At 39.0% G+C, this 18,838-nt stretch overlaps 1 protein-coding gene across 1 annotated transcript in view; it reads right to left on the reverse strand.

Moving 5' to 3' along the window:
• LOC117823778 overlaps positions 1-13,519 on the reverse strand; it is a 36,652-nt gene extending 23,133 nt beyond the window's left edge. The window contains exons 1-6 of the mRNA XM_034699007.1: positions 13,284-13,519; positions 12,869-12,955; positions 11,268-11,391; positions 11,077-11,179; positions 4,238-4,351; positions 4,037-4,153 (exon numbers count right to left, since the gene is read on the reverse strand). Of these exons, the coding sequence (XP_034554898.1) occupies positions 4,037-4,153; positions 4,238-4,351; positions 11,077-11,179; positions 11,268-11,391; positions 12,869-12,955; positions 13,284-13,371 (633 nt within the window). The 5' untranslated portion in view covers positions 13,372-13,519. The remainder of the gene's footprint in view (positions 1-4,036; positions 4,154-4,237; positions 4,352-11,076; positions 11,180-11,267; positions 11,392-12,868; positions 12,956-13,283) is intronic.
• Positions 13,520-18,838: the final 5,319 nt, after the last annotated feature.

Below are 18,838 nucleotides of genomic sequence, written 5' to 3' on the forward strand. Positions count from 1 at the left end.
TATTTTGCATTTAACAGTTTTTTTCTGATACATTAATTTATCTAAAGTAAGCACTTTCAGCCAGTTTCCTTCAAGCTGGATCAACCTGTTCCCTGCTGCAGGCTGAGAAAACCTCCAGGAGAAAGTCAAAAACTGGATTGTAGGTGTCAGTCAGAGAATTAAAAAGGAGTTCTTTATTGTTTTTACTGAACGTGCTCTCCATATTGAACAATCCTGTATTTAACAATAAGCACAGTCAGTGAACATAAATTGATTAGATTACCTTGCAGCCATGATGGCCTGCAGACAGAAGCAATCTACTCGAGCAAAACAAATATGTTTTTTTAACCATCAGTCTTCTAAATGGCTGTGAAAACCTGCTGCTGCAACGCCACAATAACCTATTAAGGGATTATGACGTATATACGCGCAAACCTATCCATCTATTGATCTTTATGCCATGAGATTAATTGGCACAAGGATTAAATGCAAAAATAAGGGCTTAGGTTTCAGCAATCTTTAAGTGGACTTTGATCAAGAACAGCACACGTTTCTCACAACTGGAGTTAATTAGCATCACATCAGAAAGCTCTTCGTTTGAATACATGATGGACCACGAGACAAAGCATCACACAGGATCTTATACTCTGAGCTGAAATAGAGACAGTCTGACAAAATAGTTTATAGTTCATAAATCATCTTTGTTTTTCTACTGATCTCATGTCATTTTAATGCAGCTATAGTTATCAGGTGTGTAAGTGGCATCATATAATTGCTAAGTGCTGAAAGCCCTGATATGAAGACTCATAGCTAATTAATGGTTCAGATGCTCAAATGTGAAATTGTAGTATGTTCAGCCCTCATTTTAACAACAATAGCCTAAAACTGTTATCTAAGACCTTCTCCAGTTGCAAGGTAACGTGAACACTCAGAAATGACACAAGCAAAGATAAATTGGAGTCTTGTTGAAGGTTTACATTGTTCACTGCAGTGGAGTGAAAGCTAGGGTTGGGAGCCACAGAAAACTAGCATGAATTTGAATGAAGCATTTCCTCAGGACTCTGTCTAATCGACTTGAAGCGATCTCTAAGAGTGATTTAAACACTTTTTGTACCCATCGGTCATCTTTTGTTGCTTTAAAATCTGCCGCTGCACCAACTAGTTTGGGATTTGTGCATCCATTTAAAACCAAACAAGTAAAAATATGTCCAGGTTTAATGAAACTGTAATGAGCCTTTTAATTTGATAACTTTTTAGAACTTTCAATAAATCTAAAAGCTTTTATTTTGTAAGGCTTCACTGATTTAGGCTCCCTGAATAATCCAGAAGTAGGTCATGTGGAGATTGTGTAGCAGCATCCTCAATAGGTCCCCTATAGGCAGAGAGCTGCCACGGTTAATGAACACTGTCATCGTGGTCAAACGCCTGTGTTGAACATGTCTGAATGTATAATGTGATGGAAAGAGGGGTTCTTTTCACTTGCTAATAAGGTCAGCTGATTACGCCGGGCTTTCACTCGCGCTTCACCAAGGTAACAGACAATAGACGAGGCCACTCATGAATGAATTCACAAATGAACATCTCCTGACTGAGTGAGCCCAGCATGCTCTCCGTCACACACAGCCAGAGTGTGGACGGAGTAAATACTTCGGCTGAATGCCAAAATGAAGAGAGTTTATTTGTGTGCTACTACGGACGTAAGCAGAATCACTGAGTGTGAGTGTGAGTGTGTGTGTGGGACAGTATCAGCTTGTGTTTAAACCCTCTGACTGATCATAAGACAGCTGCATGTGTTCAGCTTTGATTTATGCAGATAGAAAAGCGTTTCACAAACAGAAACAGTCCCTGTGGCTGATTTATGAAGGTATGGTCATTCATTGATTACATAAGTTTATCTGCCAGATTGTTACGGCTGTTTCTGCTCAATCAAAGAGAGCATTGATGCACATTTCCCTGATTTGACCTTTAAGCCGACTTATGAAACAATATTTTGAAAACTTATCCTGCACTTTTTGCCGTGTTCGGATCAGATTCAAATTATCCTCTTCCCCTGTACACATTTTTGAACCTGAAAAAGAGGATTTGTGCAGGAGGGTGTTTGCAAAATCATGTTTGACACCATCATAAACTAAAAAGGATAAAAGCAGGAGCAGAACTTGAGCATTAAAAGGGAATCTCTGTTAAACTAAGAGAAATGGTGTTAATACTTCCTGGTGTGTTGAAAAATATTTAGTTCATATTTCTACTTTCAGACCATCTTTGGATCAATACCTTTTTCATTTGTTAATGAAGCAAAGTCCAATAAAACTAATCCTTTTTTGTATTTAAATCCATCTCTTAATGCATGTTTGAATGAATGAATGAATGAATGAATGAATTAAGAGAAATATTACAAGAGATGTGCAATCATTTGTGACCACGTCAACAAACAAACCAGCCAGAAATCAACGCAACGATAACTAGTCAGACAAAAAGTTCCTCACTGGAGCTTTAATATTTTTACTGTGTTGATACTGGCGCCCCCTGTGGACAAAGACGTCTTCACTTCTTTTTGTACGTGTCCTGTAAATGCCACGGCAGTATTTTCAAACAAAAAGTCTCATCCTTTAGCAGTCAAATGTTTGATTCGCTGAGTATTTGCTTCTGAAAACGTAAAAGATGCTGTGTCTCCAGCAGGCTGTCGACCATCTGATCTGACACCTACCCCGTCTCAGCGTTACAGCTGTTAAAATTATCAATCGTAATACTGATTGTCCCGTTGATTTTTGTAGGTCATTAAGAAGGAGGACTATTAAATCAAATATTTTCACAACCAGTCAGAAACTCTTCACAGGGGACTTTATAAGTCATGTGACTAAGGGCTTTACGACAGTGTTTGACATCAGTTCAAGTGAAAACAGATTTAACTTTTACATCACTGCTCAGAGGCACAGGTGATTGCTAAGGTTTCAAAAGACAGAAGACATGACAGCTCCCCAAAAGTGATGCCAAAACCTCCAAGTCACAAAGCCAACCTCCTCCATGTTAACAGAGGGAACATGGGTCATACTTTAAAATCAAATATCAGGTTACATTTCTCTTTAAAATGGTTTAATTATAGTTAGTTTTTATGTCCAAGTGCTCATTTTTCTTGTTCATTGTTATTAGTTATCTGATGTTAAAAAGAGGGGTTGTGACGTTGTGAGCTCTGTTGGCCGATGAGGCTCTTGCAGCGCTGTGTGCTCCAGATTATCAGAGTAGAGGAGGAACAGTGAGAGAGAACGTAACAAACACTAACACAAGAGTCATTGAAGCTTCCATAAACGTGAGTGTCTGCTTCAAACCAAAACAAGAATCTGATCTGCTGAGGACTAGACCCACCTGAGTGAGCGACGATGGTTTATCATCAGTGTTGGTCAAGTTACTTCCAAAATGTAATACATCATATATTATTAGTTACTGTCATTTGAAAGTAATAAGTTACATTACAATATTACTGTCTCTGAATTGTAATGCGTTACACTATTTTGAGTTACTTTCACCAAAATAACTGCAGAAGTATGACTAGCATTCTAAAATGCTAAAATATAGTTTATTGCAGCTAATTATAAATCCAGTGAAAGGTGATTTGGTATAGCATGATGACTGTGTAGGCCCTAAGGCTACAAACAACTTAATATATTAGGTACAATAGAGGCTCATGGCTCAATACAATAAGTAACAATGACCGTCAGAATCAGAAGAGCAGACAAAGACAAAGTCTGGTAAGTTATGATAAAGATATCCTAAATATTTCAACTTAAAATGCGTTGTAACACACGTTACTGAGATTTGTAACGGGTATAATATGACCGAAATGTTATTAGTAATGCGTTATATTACTGCCTTACAGCAAAAACTAATACATTACTGTGATTTTGTTACTTTTGTAGCTCGTTACTCCCAACACTGTTTATCGGTATAAGTTAAATGTGTGTTTTGGCTCCACCAGTCAATTCTACTACACAGACTTTGAGCATAAGAGCAGTCAAGAGTGTTGCTACAAACAAAGGTATGGAATGCTAAATATAGAACCTACCTTGATGAAGGCGACCCAGCTGTGGTGACAGTAAACGAGGTAGCCACCCAGCGGTGCCGTTAGCTGGCTTCTGTCGATGTAGTTTGAGAGCTCTGGGATTTCTTTCAGGAGGACTTTCTGTAAAGAGATGAAAGTGGAGAAGTCAAACCTCCATCCAAACCTATCAAACCCAGAGATGGAGGAAGTGCTGTTTTTATTTACCTTGAAAGAGGTCGTGTAAGACTTTGATGGAGACAGAAGTTTCAGCAACAGCTTGAGAACATCTTTCTTTTTTGGCTGAATGATGTACACACTGTGGACCGTCCGCTTGTGCAACTGGAAGAAAAAAAACAAAAAGAAGGAAACTTAGTATGGTACTTTAAAATGTTAACTACCCAGCTTTCTTACCAATCAATAAGCTGTTTTAAATACTTGATTCTGATTGGTCAAAACCTCATAATAATAGTTATAAATTTTAAATAACAAAAAGACACCAGAGTCAACCGTATCACACACGTCATATCACATCAATCTTTAGGAAGGAGTTCAGCACATTCATTAAGTCAATGTTTTCACCTCTTCCTGTTGACAATGTGGCAAAAACTTTAACTTCTGACAGCAGCAATTAACATCATGATTTTTTTATTATTACTCTCAATCTATTTTGAGAGGACAAAACTTAAGTTTGGTGGATGATTTCTGACCTGTCAGCACAAGAGAAATTAAGAAATCAGAGACTTTATGTTTTAGGCCGTATCGCCCAGCCCTAGTTTTAAAACAGCAGTCCAAAGACCATGAAGTGACATCATATTGGCCACGTCTATTTCCTGAATATCTTTTTGTGCCACTACACCTTCAGCAGATAAACCTGCCAGGGAGGTCCAAGGCAAAAACAAAAGAAATGTAGATCAGTAAGCCCTCCATTTACTGCCGTCTATTGCCCCAAACCAATTTATGTAAAAGGAAGTAATGTGGTTCTTTGTATTAAACCGTATCCATGCACTGTATCTGAACCCCTTATGCACCAACAAACTGTTGTATTCATCATTTGATCTGCCTAATTTTAGGATGAATCAATCATTTAAGTAAAATATCATGAAAATTTCTCAGAGCCTGAAGGGGCGTCTTCAAAACACTTCTTTAATCAACCCACAGCTCAAAAATAACATTTACAAAAATACTAAAATTCCCACAAATAAGAAGCTTAAATCAACAAAGATTAATAATTTTGACTTAAACACCAAAATGACTAAATTATCATCTAAATATTAGGTGATCCAGTAGATATTGATCAGTTAACAGATTCATTATTGCAGCTCTAGTTCCTTTGCTGAAACAATACTATCTGCCTCTGAGTTTTTTTTAAAGGTTTATTCAGGACTCTGCAACATGTAAACTAAAAACAATGAAGACTACATTTAGTAGGGGTGCAAAAAGTACACAAAGTCTTAACAGACCATTTTAGAACATGAATGTCAGTATTTCAGATGTATACTGATCTGAATGACTGTGGAACACATATCCAGAGGACAGGAGCAAGAGCACTAAGATCCCCCACCATCATGAAGGTCTGCACTTTGATTTCCAGGTGAAATTCAGTGGCAATCAGGTATGTTTTCAGCAATACGTCCAACTTGTTATAAAAAACAGCACCCCACAAATGTGAAGATCACTGCAAGAGTGCTAACAGAGCTCCCTTTAACTTTGAAACTGCCCTTTGTTGGTAATTCTGAGGGCAAATGTGACTACAAATACCACTGGCGGTTTTTATGGCGTCAGATCTACAATCATACTCAGCTGGTGAGAACACAGGATTGAAACACATGTTAAAGAGGAGGCATCATGCTCTGGGTCAGGCTCTATATTTTCCTTCTGATTGCTTTGTTAGTCACATGATGTACGGCTCAAAAATCTCAGACTGTTGTCTTTAAAAAACTCATTTCAACTACCGTCTGTTTCAGGCACTCTGAAACCAAGCACTCCAGAACCCTCCTCCAATGTTGTCATGCTACAAAGTAGATGTTAGAGTTTACGAGTGTTTCTCTATTTAAAATGACAAATTATGAAAAATGGCGGTGGGTTGTGGAACCCAAATCTGACCTGGAAAGTTTGGAAAGAAAAAATCTCTAGCAACATAGAACAGGGCATAAAGAACCTGTCAGTGATGCCATGATTTGATTAAATCACATGTAGCTCTGGCTTATTCTTTCTTTGTATTTCATGTAGAGCTGGGCAATATAGAAAAAGATGTTATCACGATAACATATTTAATATCAGTCAATATCGATAATTATCATGATGAATATCAAATCATTATTCCATTTAATTTTATAGGCAGATTTTTGGTCCTGAGTGAAAGTTGAACACGGTCCGTTAACTTGTGTCTGGGATCTAGTTGAGCTTCTTGAATCCCTTGTTTTTGTCGTTGCTAAGAGGAAGCAGGTCTTTAATGTACGATGAGATTTTTGTGAAGTTTTAGTTTGTAGATAATTTTTTCAGCTCGTTTCAGCTGTGTTTACATTCCGCTTTACAAACGCATTTAAGCGCGCCTATCTCTCACCCTGTGACATGATTGGCTGTTCAATGCCGTCTTCTCCTTCTGTCTAATGTTGGGTGGCAACTAGCGTTTAAGGAAAACTAGCATCCTCTCCCTTTCCAGTGGTTGGGGGATATAATTACAGATTTGATTATGTCACATTTTTATCGAAAATTTCTAATATTTATATTGAGAAAAATTATATCACAATAATTATCGTTATCGAATTATCGCCCAGCCCTAATTTCACCAATAAAAGTCCTACCAGCCCTTTATGAGTGGGCAAAAGCTGCTGTTGTGTACGACTTGTCCAAAGCACCTGCTGCAGAAATGTCATGTGTTGCATTCATTCTTATTGACTGTTCAAAATGAACAAAAACTTTGACTTCAAAACAGAAGTACATACTGAAGCGTGCCATTTGTCTGCAGTTACTCCATCAAGTAGACATAGGGCCTCTACAAGACGGCCTCACAAGATTAGCCAATAACACAGAGACTGCTCTGTTGACACAGGGATCTGAAGGTGTTTAAAGTTACTTAACATGTAGCCAATTATTACTAAGACCTACTGACGTTTAGAAAAGTTTAACAGCCTCACAGCCTGACGCGCTCCCCGTTTGATCTACTGATTTGCATCGGCTTGCTTGTTAGCTTCCATTGTTTATCCATTAATGCATCTTTAAAATGGATCCATCAGTCTTCGAAAACAAAATTCCAAAAGTCATCAAGAGATTGAGCAGACCACCACAGACATAAATCATTACAGAGGAGCACTTTCACAGCAGTTTTTAATTAAATCAATGGATAAACATGTTGGAATGCAGGCCAGCAACTCAGACCACATCACTGTTAGAAAGCTCATCTGAATGGAAAAATGTATCATCCCTTCACACAACAGGGCTCATTTCATGCAATTTCACTGGAGCTGTTCTATCAAATAACCGAGCATGTGACCAGCTATGCATGTGACCTCCAACCCCCTCCCCCCTCTCTCTCTCTCTCTCTCTCTCTCTCTCTCTCTCTCTCTCTCTCCTTCTCTCTCACACAAACAGAGAGAGGAATTCCACGATAACCAGAGATGACGCACTCAGGGCTTCATTTCCAACATCAGACTTCATCTCTCCAAAGCAATAAAAGAAAAGTTGCATAACTTCATCCTGCAGGAAACAGATCTGTTAGTCAAGAGGGCGATCATGAGTTCAGGACGTCTCTGTTCACTGTGCAGAGGACCAACTGAAAGACCTGCTCATGCATAATTCACTCAGTGAAACAGCAGCTCACAGTTGTTTCTCCTGAGACTACAATTTTATGAACTTAACTTTAACTAATATGAAAGGTTAATGCATAAAAATACTGCAGCAGAGAGGAATGCTGTCTGCACAGAACAGGTGAGTTGGCCCTCCGTGGCATTTCTCTTTGCAGGAAATTGTAGGAAGGAAACAGCTGAGCTATATTTGATCTCCATTCACAAATTCTAAATCAAAACTTAGAATAGTCAGCACAGGACCAGTCTTAGTATGAGGAATGTTCTTGTCTCTATTGGTAGTAGATCTGTCATCCAAGTAGTATTGACCAATCAGGTATCAGCAGGCTTTGGTGTATGCAGGACCAACTGTCCGTATGGAGAGCAAAAGCAGGAGGAACACAATCCAACATAATGACATCCCGGATCAAACATTTACTCTGAGACACAGATCAGCATTTAGATTTCCTGACTTTCTTGAATGCATCTGAAATGATGGATCCCACCTCATCCAACAAACTATAGTAGTATAGTAGTTTTCTTCTCCTCTTGAGGACAGACCCGACAGAGCTTGACTTTTTAACCCTCCACATCCTGATAGTTATTTCAGCAAACTTAGACCTGTTGCTGCAAGTAAATCCCAAGAAAAATAGTCTCTTTGTAAGTTGCTTAGGAAAGCTTCTGTGTAATTCAACATTTACAGTGAAACTGAGACTCATCAGAAAGAGATGAATGAGTGATGAAACAATGAGAAACAATGCTTTGCAGACATAGCTGAAGGGGTTGAATTTCACTGGTCGGAAGGTTAGTTTACTACTCCCTAATAGTCATTTTACTGACCCGACCTTGAACACATCATTATGAAGCCTTAGGTCACCTTGTTTCGTTAGCTAACTTGCTTTTATCCTGCTGATTTCAACATTGGATTGCATTCTTTAAAACAGGAATTGCTAAAAAGTTTGGCTATGATCAGTCAGTATGGCTGCTTCACGTGGAGGAGCACGATGATTGTCCTTCAGCAGCAGCCAAAGACAGTCATAGGTGGTTTGTTTTGATTTAATTTGATGCACAATGCTGATACATTTGGTCTTGAAGGTTGTGTCCCCCCTGCAAGAAATTACTTTGCAAAAAACGGTATTTCACTTCATTGTTATCTTTTGCTTGGGTTAAGTGTGACCAAACCTGTTGGCTGACAATTCAATTCTATTCAAAAACTTTATAAGAAAAATCGAAGCTTGTTGCATCAGTGATTTGATTTAAATGATGTGATTTGACTCAAGTTAATATGTCACCTCATTGGACCCATGGGGCTCACTAGCAGGCTGGATAAGATCAATAAGATTATAAGTCGTAGATTTTTGGCTTTGAAAAAAGCTGAACTGGCTCTTCGATTACATCAGGTTTTAATCCCTATGCCTAATCTTAAAACAGAGTTGCTTCTTCAGTTGCTAATTGAAGTGTAAACAATGCTGTGAATGGAAAAAGAAGTCTTGGCTTGAAATCATTCATCATCCACTGGTGGCTACATAGGAATGCCTGAAAAGTTGGCCACCATTCCCAGTGGTATATCATCATCTGATGGTAGCTGATAGGTCCTGAGACTTAACCTGATGTAAACACTATTTGCAAAAGACAATCAACCAGCCTGGTACCAAGAGGAATGAAGCATTTAGGTCCGGCTTTGAGTTCAGGGGAATTGAAATCCAAACTAAAACAAATTAAATTAAAACAGGTTGCATCACGCACAAATGGAGATCCATCAGATGTTTTTCTCTCCAATCTCAAACATGCATACACTGCAAGATTTAAAATAATAGACTTTAAGTCAGCAAAGGTTATTATGAATGTACCACTTCAAGTAAACTCACATGAACTCTCTGGATCTCTCTGGAAAGCAAACATTAACCCAGACTGACTCCAGCCTGCTTTAGTAAAGCTCTCTAGAAAAAAGTAAAACTACAGTACTACTGCCTTTGAACTATGTCATGCCCTTCTCTTTTTGAAATAAAAAACAATTGATCGCAAAACAAAGAAGTAAAACCACAGAAGTCTGAACGAGTTAAACTTAGAGGGGAGACACAAGGTCTCTTCTTCACCAAGAACTGGAGGTAAAGAAGACTTCTACTTCTCTCATTGACTGGTTTGATCCTGTTTGAAGGTAATCGTCAAGATTTTAAAACATAAATATTAACCTTGTTTGAGAGTCAGTGAGCTTTTCAGGACGTTTAAAGCCTGTTTTGTAAAACCCTCACATTTACAGATAAACTGGGACAAAGAACAGAACCGTCCAAGGTAATTATGTCTACCCACAAAGGTGTGCTGCAGGGCTCTGTATTAGGTCCACTTCTGTTTACTCTCTATGTGAATAATCTGGGTCAAAATTATATTCACATTAAAAATGTATCGGATGCTACTTTTTTATTTATATGCAGATAACACTGATGTATACTGTTAAGCTGGAATTGTTGTACAGGCAGTTGACTTCCTGCAGAGGGCATTTGATGTTGAAAAAAAAACCCTGCTTGAGCTGATGCTTGTCCAAAATGCAGCTAAGACTGAGCTTATGTTGATAACCAACTCAAAGAGCGGGTCCCAAAATGTACCCATGGAGGTCACTGCTGATGGAGAGGAGATGGAGGTTACTTGGCTAGGTCTCCCTTGAAAAAGAGATTTTTAATCTCAACCTGATTAAATAAATAAAAAGTGTATAAACAGTATATTGGTACTGGTATGGGCCAAAAGGAGTTTGAAAATAACAGCATTTTTGATTTTGGCAAAAATCCAATATTGTGTATCCTAACAAAAACAAAGCCACCAGACTCCTTTAACAAAACCAGTAATTATACCTCACAGAACAGGAGTTGCTCATCTACTTCTGACTAGACAGGTTAGTTTGCTCACACATTAATTTAACCTTTGTGTTTAGTGTTTGGATATTAGTATTGATGGATCTGTACAACTACTGAATGGATCCCTCCACTGGCTAATCGATTTTTACCCTTTGTATTCTGATTATCTCTAGAGGGCTGCACAGCACTGAAACAAGCAAAAAAATGAAGAATAAAAGCATTTGTTGACTGCTTTCAAGAGGAACACTGATGGAGCATCCACTGTCAGGCTATTATATACAGTACCTCAGAAAATTAACATCCATTTTGAGCCTAAACCATGGAGTTTTGATGTCATTTGCAGCGTGCAGGCATGGTCACTACTTCCAGAACAATCACTGGAAACATGCTACAAGACCAGTATTCACATCAGCCAACTCTATCATCACCATACCTCCAGAAGAAGCAGAGTCTCAGCAATGAACCTGGTCGTTTGGAGCGAGGCCTGCCTCAGATCAGCCACCACTGACACCAAACTCTCCTTCACCTGCTTCTTACTGTGGAGACAGAATAATCAAACCATCAGTACTCATTGTTCTTCCGCTCACAAACATGCATGCTGTAATAGTTTTTGACTCCACGTACTTGTGCAGACACAGAAAGTAATTGATGAAGTCCACAACTTCTGCTTTGCTGAGATCTGAGGAGAGTTTGTCCTGTGCGTCCAACGGGAACATGATCAAAGGGCAGCCATGTTGATCAAAAGCACCTGTACAGAGATATCACAAGTTATCTCACATGTGGAGATGATATTCCTTTCCAAAAAAAGACAGGTCTGGCACTTAATGTACTGAAAGGGTAATTCTGATACTCCTGAACCTGGACTTTTGGGGCAATTTTGACTTGTAGGCACAGAATTGGTATCTGTCTGGTTTCTTGTTTGGGCCAATGACAAGTTCAAACTTCTTTGATAAGGTCTTTTAGTTTTACTGTAGATGAGTCCAATGTTTTTGAAACCAGACACAGCTATTTCATCACCCGATTCAAAGGCACCAGACTCCACTGAAAAAAAGATCAATTATAAGTCAGAACACAGGAGCTGGTGGACTACTTCTTCCTTTATCTGTTGTTGTTTTTTATGTTATTGTGAGGCACACAAACATTGTGTTGAATCCTGATCAATCGTTTTAAGCCCTTTAAGTCTCACAATGTCGCAAACCAACTATCCCAACCAGGCAGCAGTAGACCAACACCTCTTCTGTTCTGTGAGCTTAAATGATTGTTTTTGTTAATGGAGTCTGGTGGCTGTGCTGAGAACGGTGTTACCTGCTTCTGGTTTGATTGTTTTTTGCAAATATGCCCCCAAGTGTAAGGTTGCAACATAGACTGTATAATAAATGGACGTAGTATCCGTGACGTCACCCATCTGTTCCTGAAGCGCTGTTTTGAGGCCAATCGTTGGCAGGAGCCATATTGCTGCTGTCGAGCAATTGTGACGTAAAGAGGTGAGCTTTGAGCTTCCTAGCCAACAGCTACAGTGTTCCCGCCTGTCAATCAAGTCAGCTGTGCCTCTCATTGGAAGACTCGTAATCTCAATATCATCAAAACTGAAGAAAAAAAATTCACCCCCGTACAGTTTGTGCCGATCGAGAAATGAGCTATCCAGACTACACTCGTCTTTTGCACCAGGCTGTAAACATGTTTATTTCTGCTGTTAAGATCAGCTTTTTTGAATTGGTGTGTATGTGGTTTCTGGTACTTCCGGAGCCAGCCTCAAGCGGATCCTCGATGAACTGCAGTTTTTAGCACTTCCGCATTGGACTCATATTTTTAGACAGGAGGTTGCCACTTGGGTTGCAACCATTACAGCCTGTTTCCCTGCTGCAGGCTGATGAAATCTACTGCAGAACTATCATAATATTCTCTTAACAAATCAGTATTTCTGGATGTGATCCTGTCCGTGACAAATACAAGAACTGTTGGACTTTGAGCAGGTCAGCAAGGGTTGTGTTGAAGCCATTACAGCCTGCTCACTGAAGAATTTAAAAACTTTTTCCATTTTCATCCCAAAAATATTCAGAAATGGGCCTCTGGTTAGGAAATTAAAATTACCCTTTTAGGACATTTTGCTCATGTAGTCACATTTAATGACAGGTTAAGTTGAATTGAGTCAGTGCATTATTGTAGAAAAGCATGAACAGTATGAATAAGTGCAGTCATGGATAACAGGGTGCAGTTTTATCTACCAGGGAACAACACGGCTCCGGAGTTGAACACATGATCCGCAGGCAGCGGTGGGGAGGGGGTACACTCCTCTGCAGACTCCTGCACGTCTGAAAGGTTTGAGGGGAAATGATTATTTTGATTGAAAACACGCCCGACAAGAATTTCCTCCTTTCTGTGTGACCGCTGGAGGAACCGGTCCAACAAATTCCTGCTCACAGCCGCTCTGGAGGAGAAGTTGGCTGCAGCCTAGAAAGTCCTGAATCTGGAGTTCTGCTGTTTTAATACATGAGATAAAAACACTGCCTACCTGCACACACACACTCATCCTGCACACACACAGTCTACCTGCACAAACACACTCATCCTGCACACACACACTCATCCTGCATGTGCATGTTACTCGAGAGGCTGCTCGCGTGCACTTGTCTCTCCTACCTGTTGCGAGTCGGCTCATTTTGGAGTCAAGTTTTCCTCTTGTAGTGTCCCGATAAACCGTGTAGGCTCCCCGCACCTGGTCCAGCATCTAGCAGGCGGTTCTACTGCGGTGCTGGAGAAGTGGACCGGGAGGACCACGGCTGCCTGCTGCTACCTTTCTCCGCCATGTTACATCCATTCAGCAGCTGACGAGCCGAGCAAACCCCGCTGACTGGACGGAGCTCCACTCATTTATAAAGTATGAGGGCGGAGACAACCCGGAGGAGGAGGAGGACGGACAGCAGCCGGGGAGGTTCACTGGGCTGTAACAAGGGTTCTAGTCCTCAGGCCATCATTATATTAAAATGTGCATGTTTCGTATTTTATCCCTTCATATATTTAGTTAAACGCACAAGGCTATGAAAGTTCATTGACATTGCACGTTTAAATTTGAGCTCAGAATTTGTACACAGAGCTCTACGGAAGCCCTGAGTGGACACTCGCACCTTCCATCACACACCTGTTAGACCAGGCGTTCCCAAAGTGTGTGTCGGGACCCCCTGGGGGGTCATGAGAAAGAAATGGGAGGTTGGGAGATGTCCACCAGAATATTGTTGTTTTTTTAAAGTTATCTAAAAATAGTACTGAAGCGTATTGCATTCACAAGATGAAAAAAAATCTGCTCTGTTTTCTGAATTAACGAGTTAATTATCTCGGAATTAAGAGAAAAGTGTTCCGATTTTTTTAATTATAGCTGGGTTTGGCAGTCAGATTTAGATACTTTTTGTCATACTGGTTAAAATGATCTTTATGTCCTGATGGCAATCATTACATAATGTGTTCTTAAAAAATAGTCAAAAAAGCTGCTATCTACAGCCGGAGTAAACCTGGGAAAACACCAACCAGATTGGGAGAAAACAGGGTAAATTAAAAGTATCGATGCACGTCAAGTCAAGTTAAGTTTGAATTGTTTGCAGAGCACTTTCGTTGGCAGATCACTTTGACCAAAGTGCTGGACAAGTAGGGAGACAACAAATCCCAGTAAAAAGACTCACAATACACAATGATGCAAATACTGATGACAAATAAGAGAATAGCACTATTAAGAGTCAAGGTAAAACCTATGGTGTAATAATAAAAGTCATATTAAACAAAGACAGTAACCTTTACTTAAAACATGTTTTAATGATAATATTGGAAAAGCACAAGATAAACAAAACAACAACTTTTTTTAACAAGACTTTTTTATCTCATTATTATTGCTTTTAAGGCAGAAGTTGCAAAGTAAAAACTATGTTACAATTTTTGTATTAATTCAAAAATGTTTTCAATGAAAAAAGAAAGTCAGAGTCCTCACTATGATTTTATTTTATAAGTCCTGGGGAAAACATGAAGAAAATTGAAAAAAAAATCACAATCTTTTGGTCTCAAAAATCTTGTGTAAATGCAAAAAAACAAACAATAAAAAACAACATAATCGGTCTCAGAATCTGTTATAATTGTAGGGGAGAAAACCTACATTCATGCTTTCTGCACTTTTTTAAACAAAAGGTTTTAAATACTCATTCAAACCTACCCGGACTGAAGCTCTCTCTTGTACCAAGAGAGGTTGTTTGTTATCTGGTGTTTATATAAGCACTAGATGTGAATAATGATAGTTGAAGAATCTTAAATTATCATCCTCTCGACCTTGAGGGCTCCAAACAGCAGACTGAAATTCCAGTAGAGTTAATATCTTACATGGACAATATCTGAACTCTTTGAAAAATAATCATTAGCTACTATTAAATCAATTCAACTTTGGAGCTCTTTAATATGAATCTTCATATTTCACAAGTGTAGCAACAAAATAATTCTGTACAATCAAGTGCATTGAGGAAAAACAAAAACAAAGAGCTTCCCTTCCTCACCTGATCAGGAACACTTGGGGGAAACATTTGAGGGATTTTTTTTAAAGTTTACAACTTTAACACATTTTACAGAGTCTTAATCTGTTCCTGCTCTTAATGAATGTGTTATCATCCCTACTTGATTAAACTGCAAAACTTTGATGAGGACAAAAACTAAGTTGTAGTTTGTTTTTCTATTCTGTGAGCCTGAGAGTGTTCATGGAGCTCTGAGTCGGTCAGGTAATTCACACCTGCAGGCACTTCCTGTTTAAACAGCCAAATCCTACATTGAGTTATTAACTGGACTGGTCTGACTGCATACCTCCTGGGTATGTCATTCTCACTCAGGTCCTTTGTTTCACTCAAGTCATTAAGGTCGCCCTGAAGGAAAATGTCCTGCTTCAAAATGTCTCCGCTGCAGGTGTGTGTTTGTACTGAGGAGGATTAGGGACACTGAAAATCATTTTTTGGGGATATATATATTTTTTTTTACTGGCCTAAGGTAAAAAAAAAAAAAAGAAAAAGTGTTTAGTGTCCCTCATCCTCTCCTGTAGAGTGTGATGCTTTGAGAGGTTGTAAAATAAATAGAATGAGTTCTTTCTTTACATCATCACTGGATATTTCTAAAAAATAACAGAAGACTAGTGTTATGATTTTATGACACTAATCAAACTAACTCACACTTCTCTGGTTTGTTATTCACCATTTAAGGTTAGGCTCTGTGTCATGGCGTAAAAGAATACAAAGAAGTTTTGTTCAGCAGCAATCCCTACTGTGTGGAGCCAAGCCCCCATGACTATGATGAAGCCTGCTTCATCTCTGTGTAACCAGGTCTTAAAAAGAATGGATAAAAAAACCAAAAGATCTTTGCAAAACTTAGCACAGGAAATTTTATGCAATTTTTTATTAGGCAAAACAGTGGAAGGTATACCAGGGTTACTGCAAGTACTGTACATCCTAAGAACTCCCTGGGGCAGTCAGGTTTTTCAGGTGCACTAACTAAGCATGTCAGTCATAACAAAAAAAATTGTGCTGCACTAATCAGCTGCAATTTTCCTTTAAAGACTCTCAGGGTGGGAAGCAGAAGTTCAGGTTTCAGGTTGTCAGTAATGAAAATGTTAGGAATCTGAAAAATCATCGTTTCACTGCGTCTCGATTCATCAGCTAAAGAAAGAAACAATAAAAAAGTGAACATATGGAGGGTGATCTGGTCATATTTCAAGTTAAATCATTAAATTCACTTACATTAAACCACTCAAAGCAAACATTAGGCAACTGTATCACCTGAGACAATCCCTCAGCCAAGTGGGAATGTGGTTTGTTGGAAATACATATCCATGCCATCTGTCTTTGACTATCATTTAAGTATTTTTAAAACTACACCCAACTAGCAATCCAATAAGAAAACAGAACAATTTAATTTTTTGAGTCTGCTGAACTTGCTTTCGTGACAGTGTGGTTGTTAGTGTGATTAAACTCTAATTTGTTTTCTCTGACCCCCAGAGTAACACTTCTTGACTTCTTGAACTCTCAGTGTTTCCTCCCTGAAAGTTTCTGTCACATGATCGCTGCACCTCCTCAGGATGACACAGTTCTTTCTGTCTAACAGATTCTTGGCAGGCCTCAGTCTCAGCAAAAAGAAACAAAAATCCTTCCACCCATTGTCTCTTTTCTCACAGATCTGGATCAGGTTCTCACAGGAAACAGCAGTGGCAATGTGGGAGTGGATTATTGCAGCATGTTTCCACTAACTGCATGTGATACTAAGGGATATCATCTTAAAGTATGACTGAAAAGTCACAAAACTAACTGGAAACAAAGGAAGTGGGAACAGATATTAAAAAGGAGATTCTGATAAATAGGTTTGTTCAAAAGCTTCATTTTAAAATAAGGCGATGGTGAATATGCTTAATTTTTCCAATGACATCACCCACACACAGTAGGAAGTTCAAACACTGTTATTAAAAGGATAAAGTCAGATTGCTGCCTTTCAGTCTGAGTTTAATCAGCTCTGGAAATTGTGGTGTAAATGGAACTCCAGCAAATGTTACTGTGATTAAAACAGATGCAGAAAATTTGGCTTGACCAATTTTTCCTTCCACGTTATGCCATTTTTAAAAATATGGTTACTTTAAATCTGAAAGAGACTAAAGTATAGCATATACAGTAACATATTCAGAACAGTATGTGTGCATTAAAAGTGTCCATAAATGTCACATTTCTGAACTATCAGTTTCAATGGCTCAGTATGTAACCCCCTTGGTTTCTATAAGGACAGATGATGCGAATAAGTATCCGCTACAAACACAATGACTTGCACTAGATCACTGCTTTCAGCTTGTGTTTATCTGTCCCTAATAAATAAACATAAATACATTAATATGTATGTGTAAAAGGTATGACTGCGGACCTGCTATAAGTTTAATATTGTTTCTGTAAACATGAAAGGAAAACAGTGTGAGTCAGCTGTTCCCAACAGTTCTCTAACTTCTGACAGACTTTTGTTAAAGCTGGGGTTGGTAGTCAGATTTAGATACACGTTTTGTTATACTGGTTAAAATGATCTTTATGTCCCGATGACAATCAATACATAATGTGTTCTTAAAAAAGAGTGAAAAAGCCACTATCTACAGCTGGAGTAAACCTGGGAAAACACCAACCAATCCCTGCCATCAGGAGCCAAATTAAGAAACCAATGAAATCCCGTTCTGCCGTTCTGCCCGCCTCCTGCGCGTACATTTCAGGTTTGTTTGTGTTTTTAACTTTCTCTATGAGAATGTTTTGGTGTTTTCTTACCGCTGAGTGAGACATGAGTTGACGTAGTGCAAAACACAAACGATGTGCTGAGGACCGGTTTGGAATCAGTCACCATCATATGGTCGCGATTCAGTGGCGCTCGTGCATGTGAGCGGGGGCGTCGTTTTGGAGGAGCTCCGAGGGGAGGGTGGGGTTAGACGGAGTCCTGAGGAAATGCTACATTCAAATTCATGCTAGTTTTCTGTGGATACCAACCCCAGCTTTCACTCGTTAATTCAGAAAAACAGAGCAGAATATTTTTTCTCATGTGAACGCAATACGTTTCAGTACTATTTTTAGATAACTTAAAAAAAAAAATTCTGGAAGACATCTCACAACCCCCCAATTGTGTCTTGCGACCCCCCAGGGGGTTATCAAAACATATCATATATGTTAATTATAAATACATTTACACATGAAAATGGAAAAGAAATACATGATTTTTTTTATACTACTTTAAACAGACCGTCCATGGTACACTGGCCGCAATTAGAATTTGCTAATAAACAATCAAGATGCTACCAGACAGCGGGACCTTCTTCACCTCTTCTGGTTTTGATGATATTGTATTCTGCAAGTTTAACAGATAATACTCTTGGATTTGATGTTTTTTTGTCCACCAAATGGCTCCCTCTGCTGGTAATGTGACAGAATTGAGGTTTAAGTCCATCAAAATTAGATGTTTTGCAGTCAGTGGAGGCTCCCCTGCTGGACATTTACAGAATGATATTTCTGTAGATACCCCCCCCACTGGACTTCAGATAGAATGCAGGTTTTAAGTTCTTTCACAGATCATTTTCTGCAACCACTTGTGGCTCCCCCTTCAGGGCTCTTAAATGACATGTTTGCAGTACTTCACAATTGGTGAAGAATGCAGGTTTGAAATGATTC

Source organism: Notolabrus celidotus, chromosome 13, assembly GCF_009762535.1.
Source record: "Notolabrus celidotus isolate fNotCel1 chromosome 13, fNotCel1.pri, whole genome shotgun sequence".
Classification (NCBI taxonomy): Eukaryota; Metazoa; Chordata; class Actinopteri; order Labriformes; family Labridae; genus Notolabrus; species Notolabrus celidotus.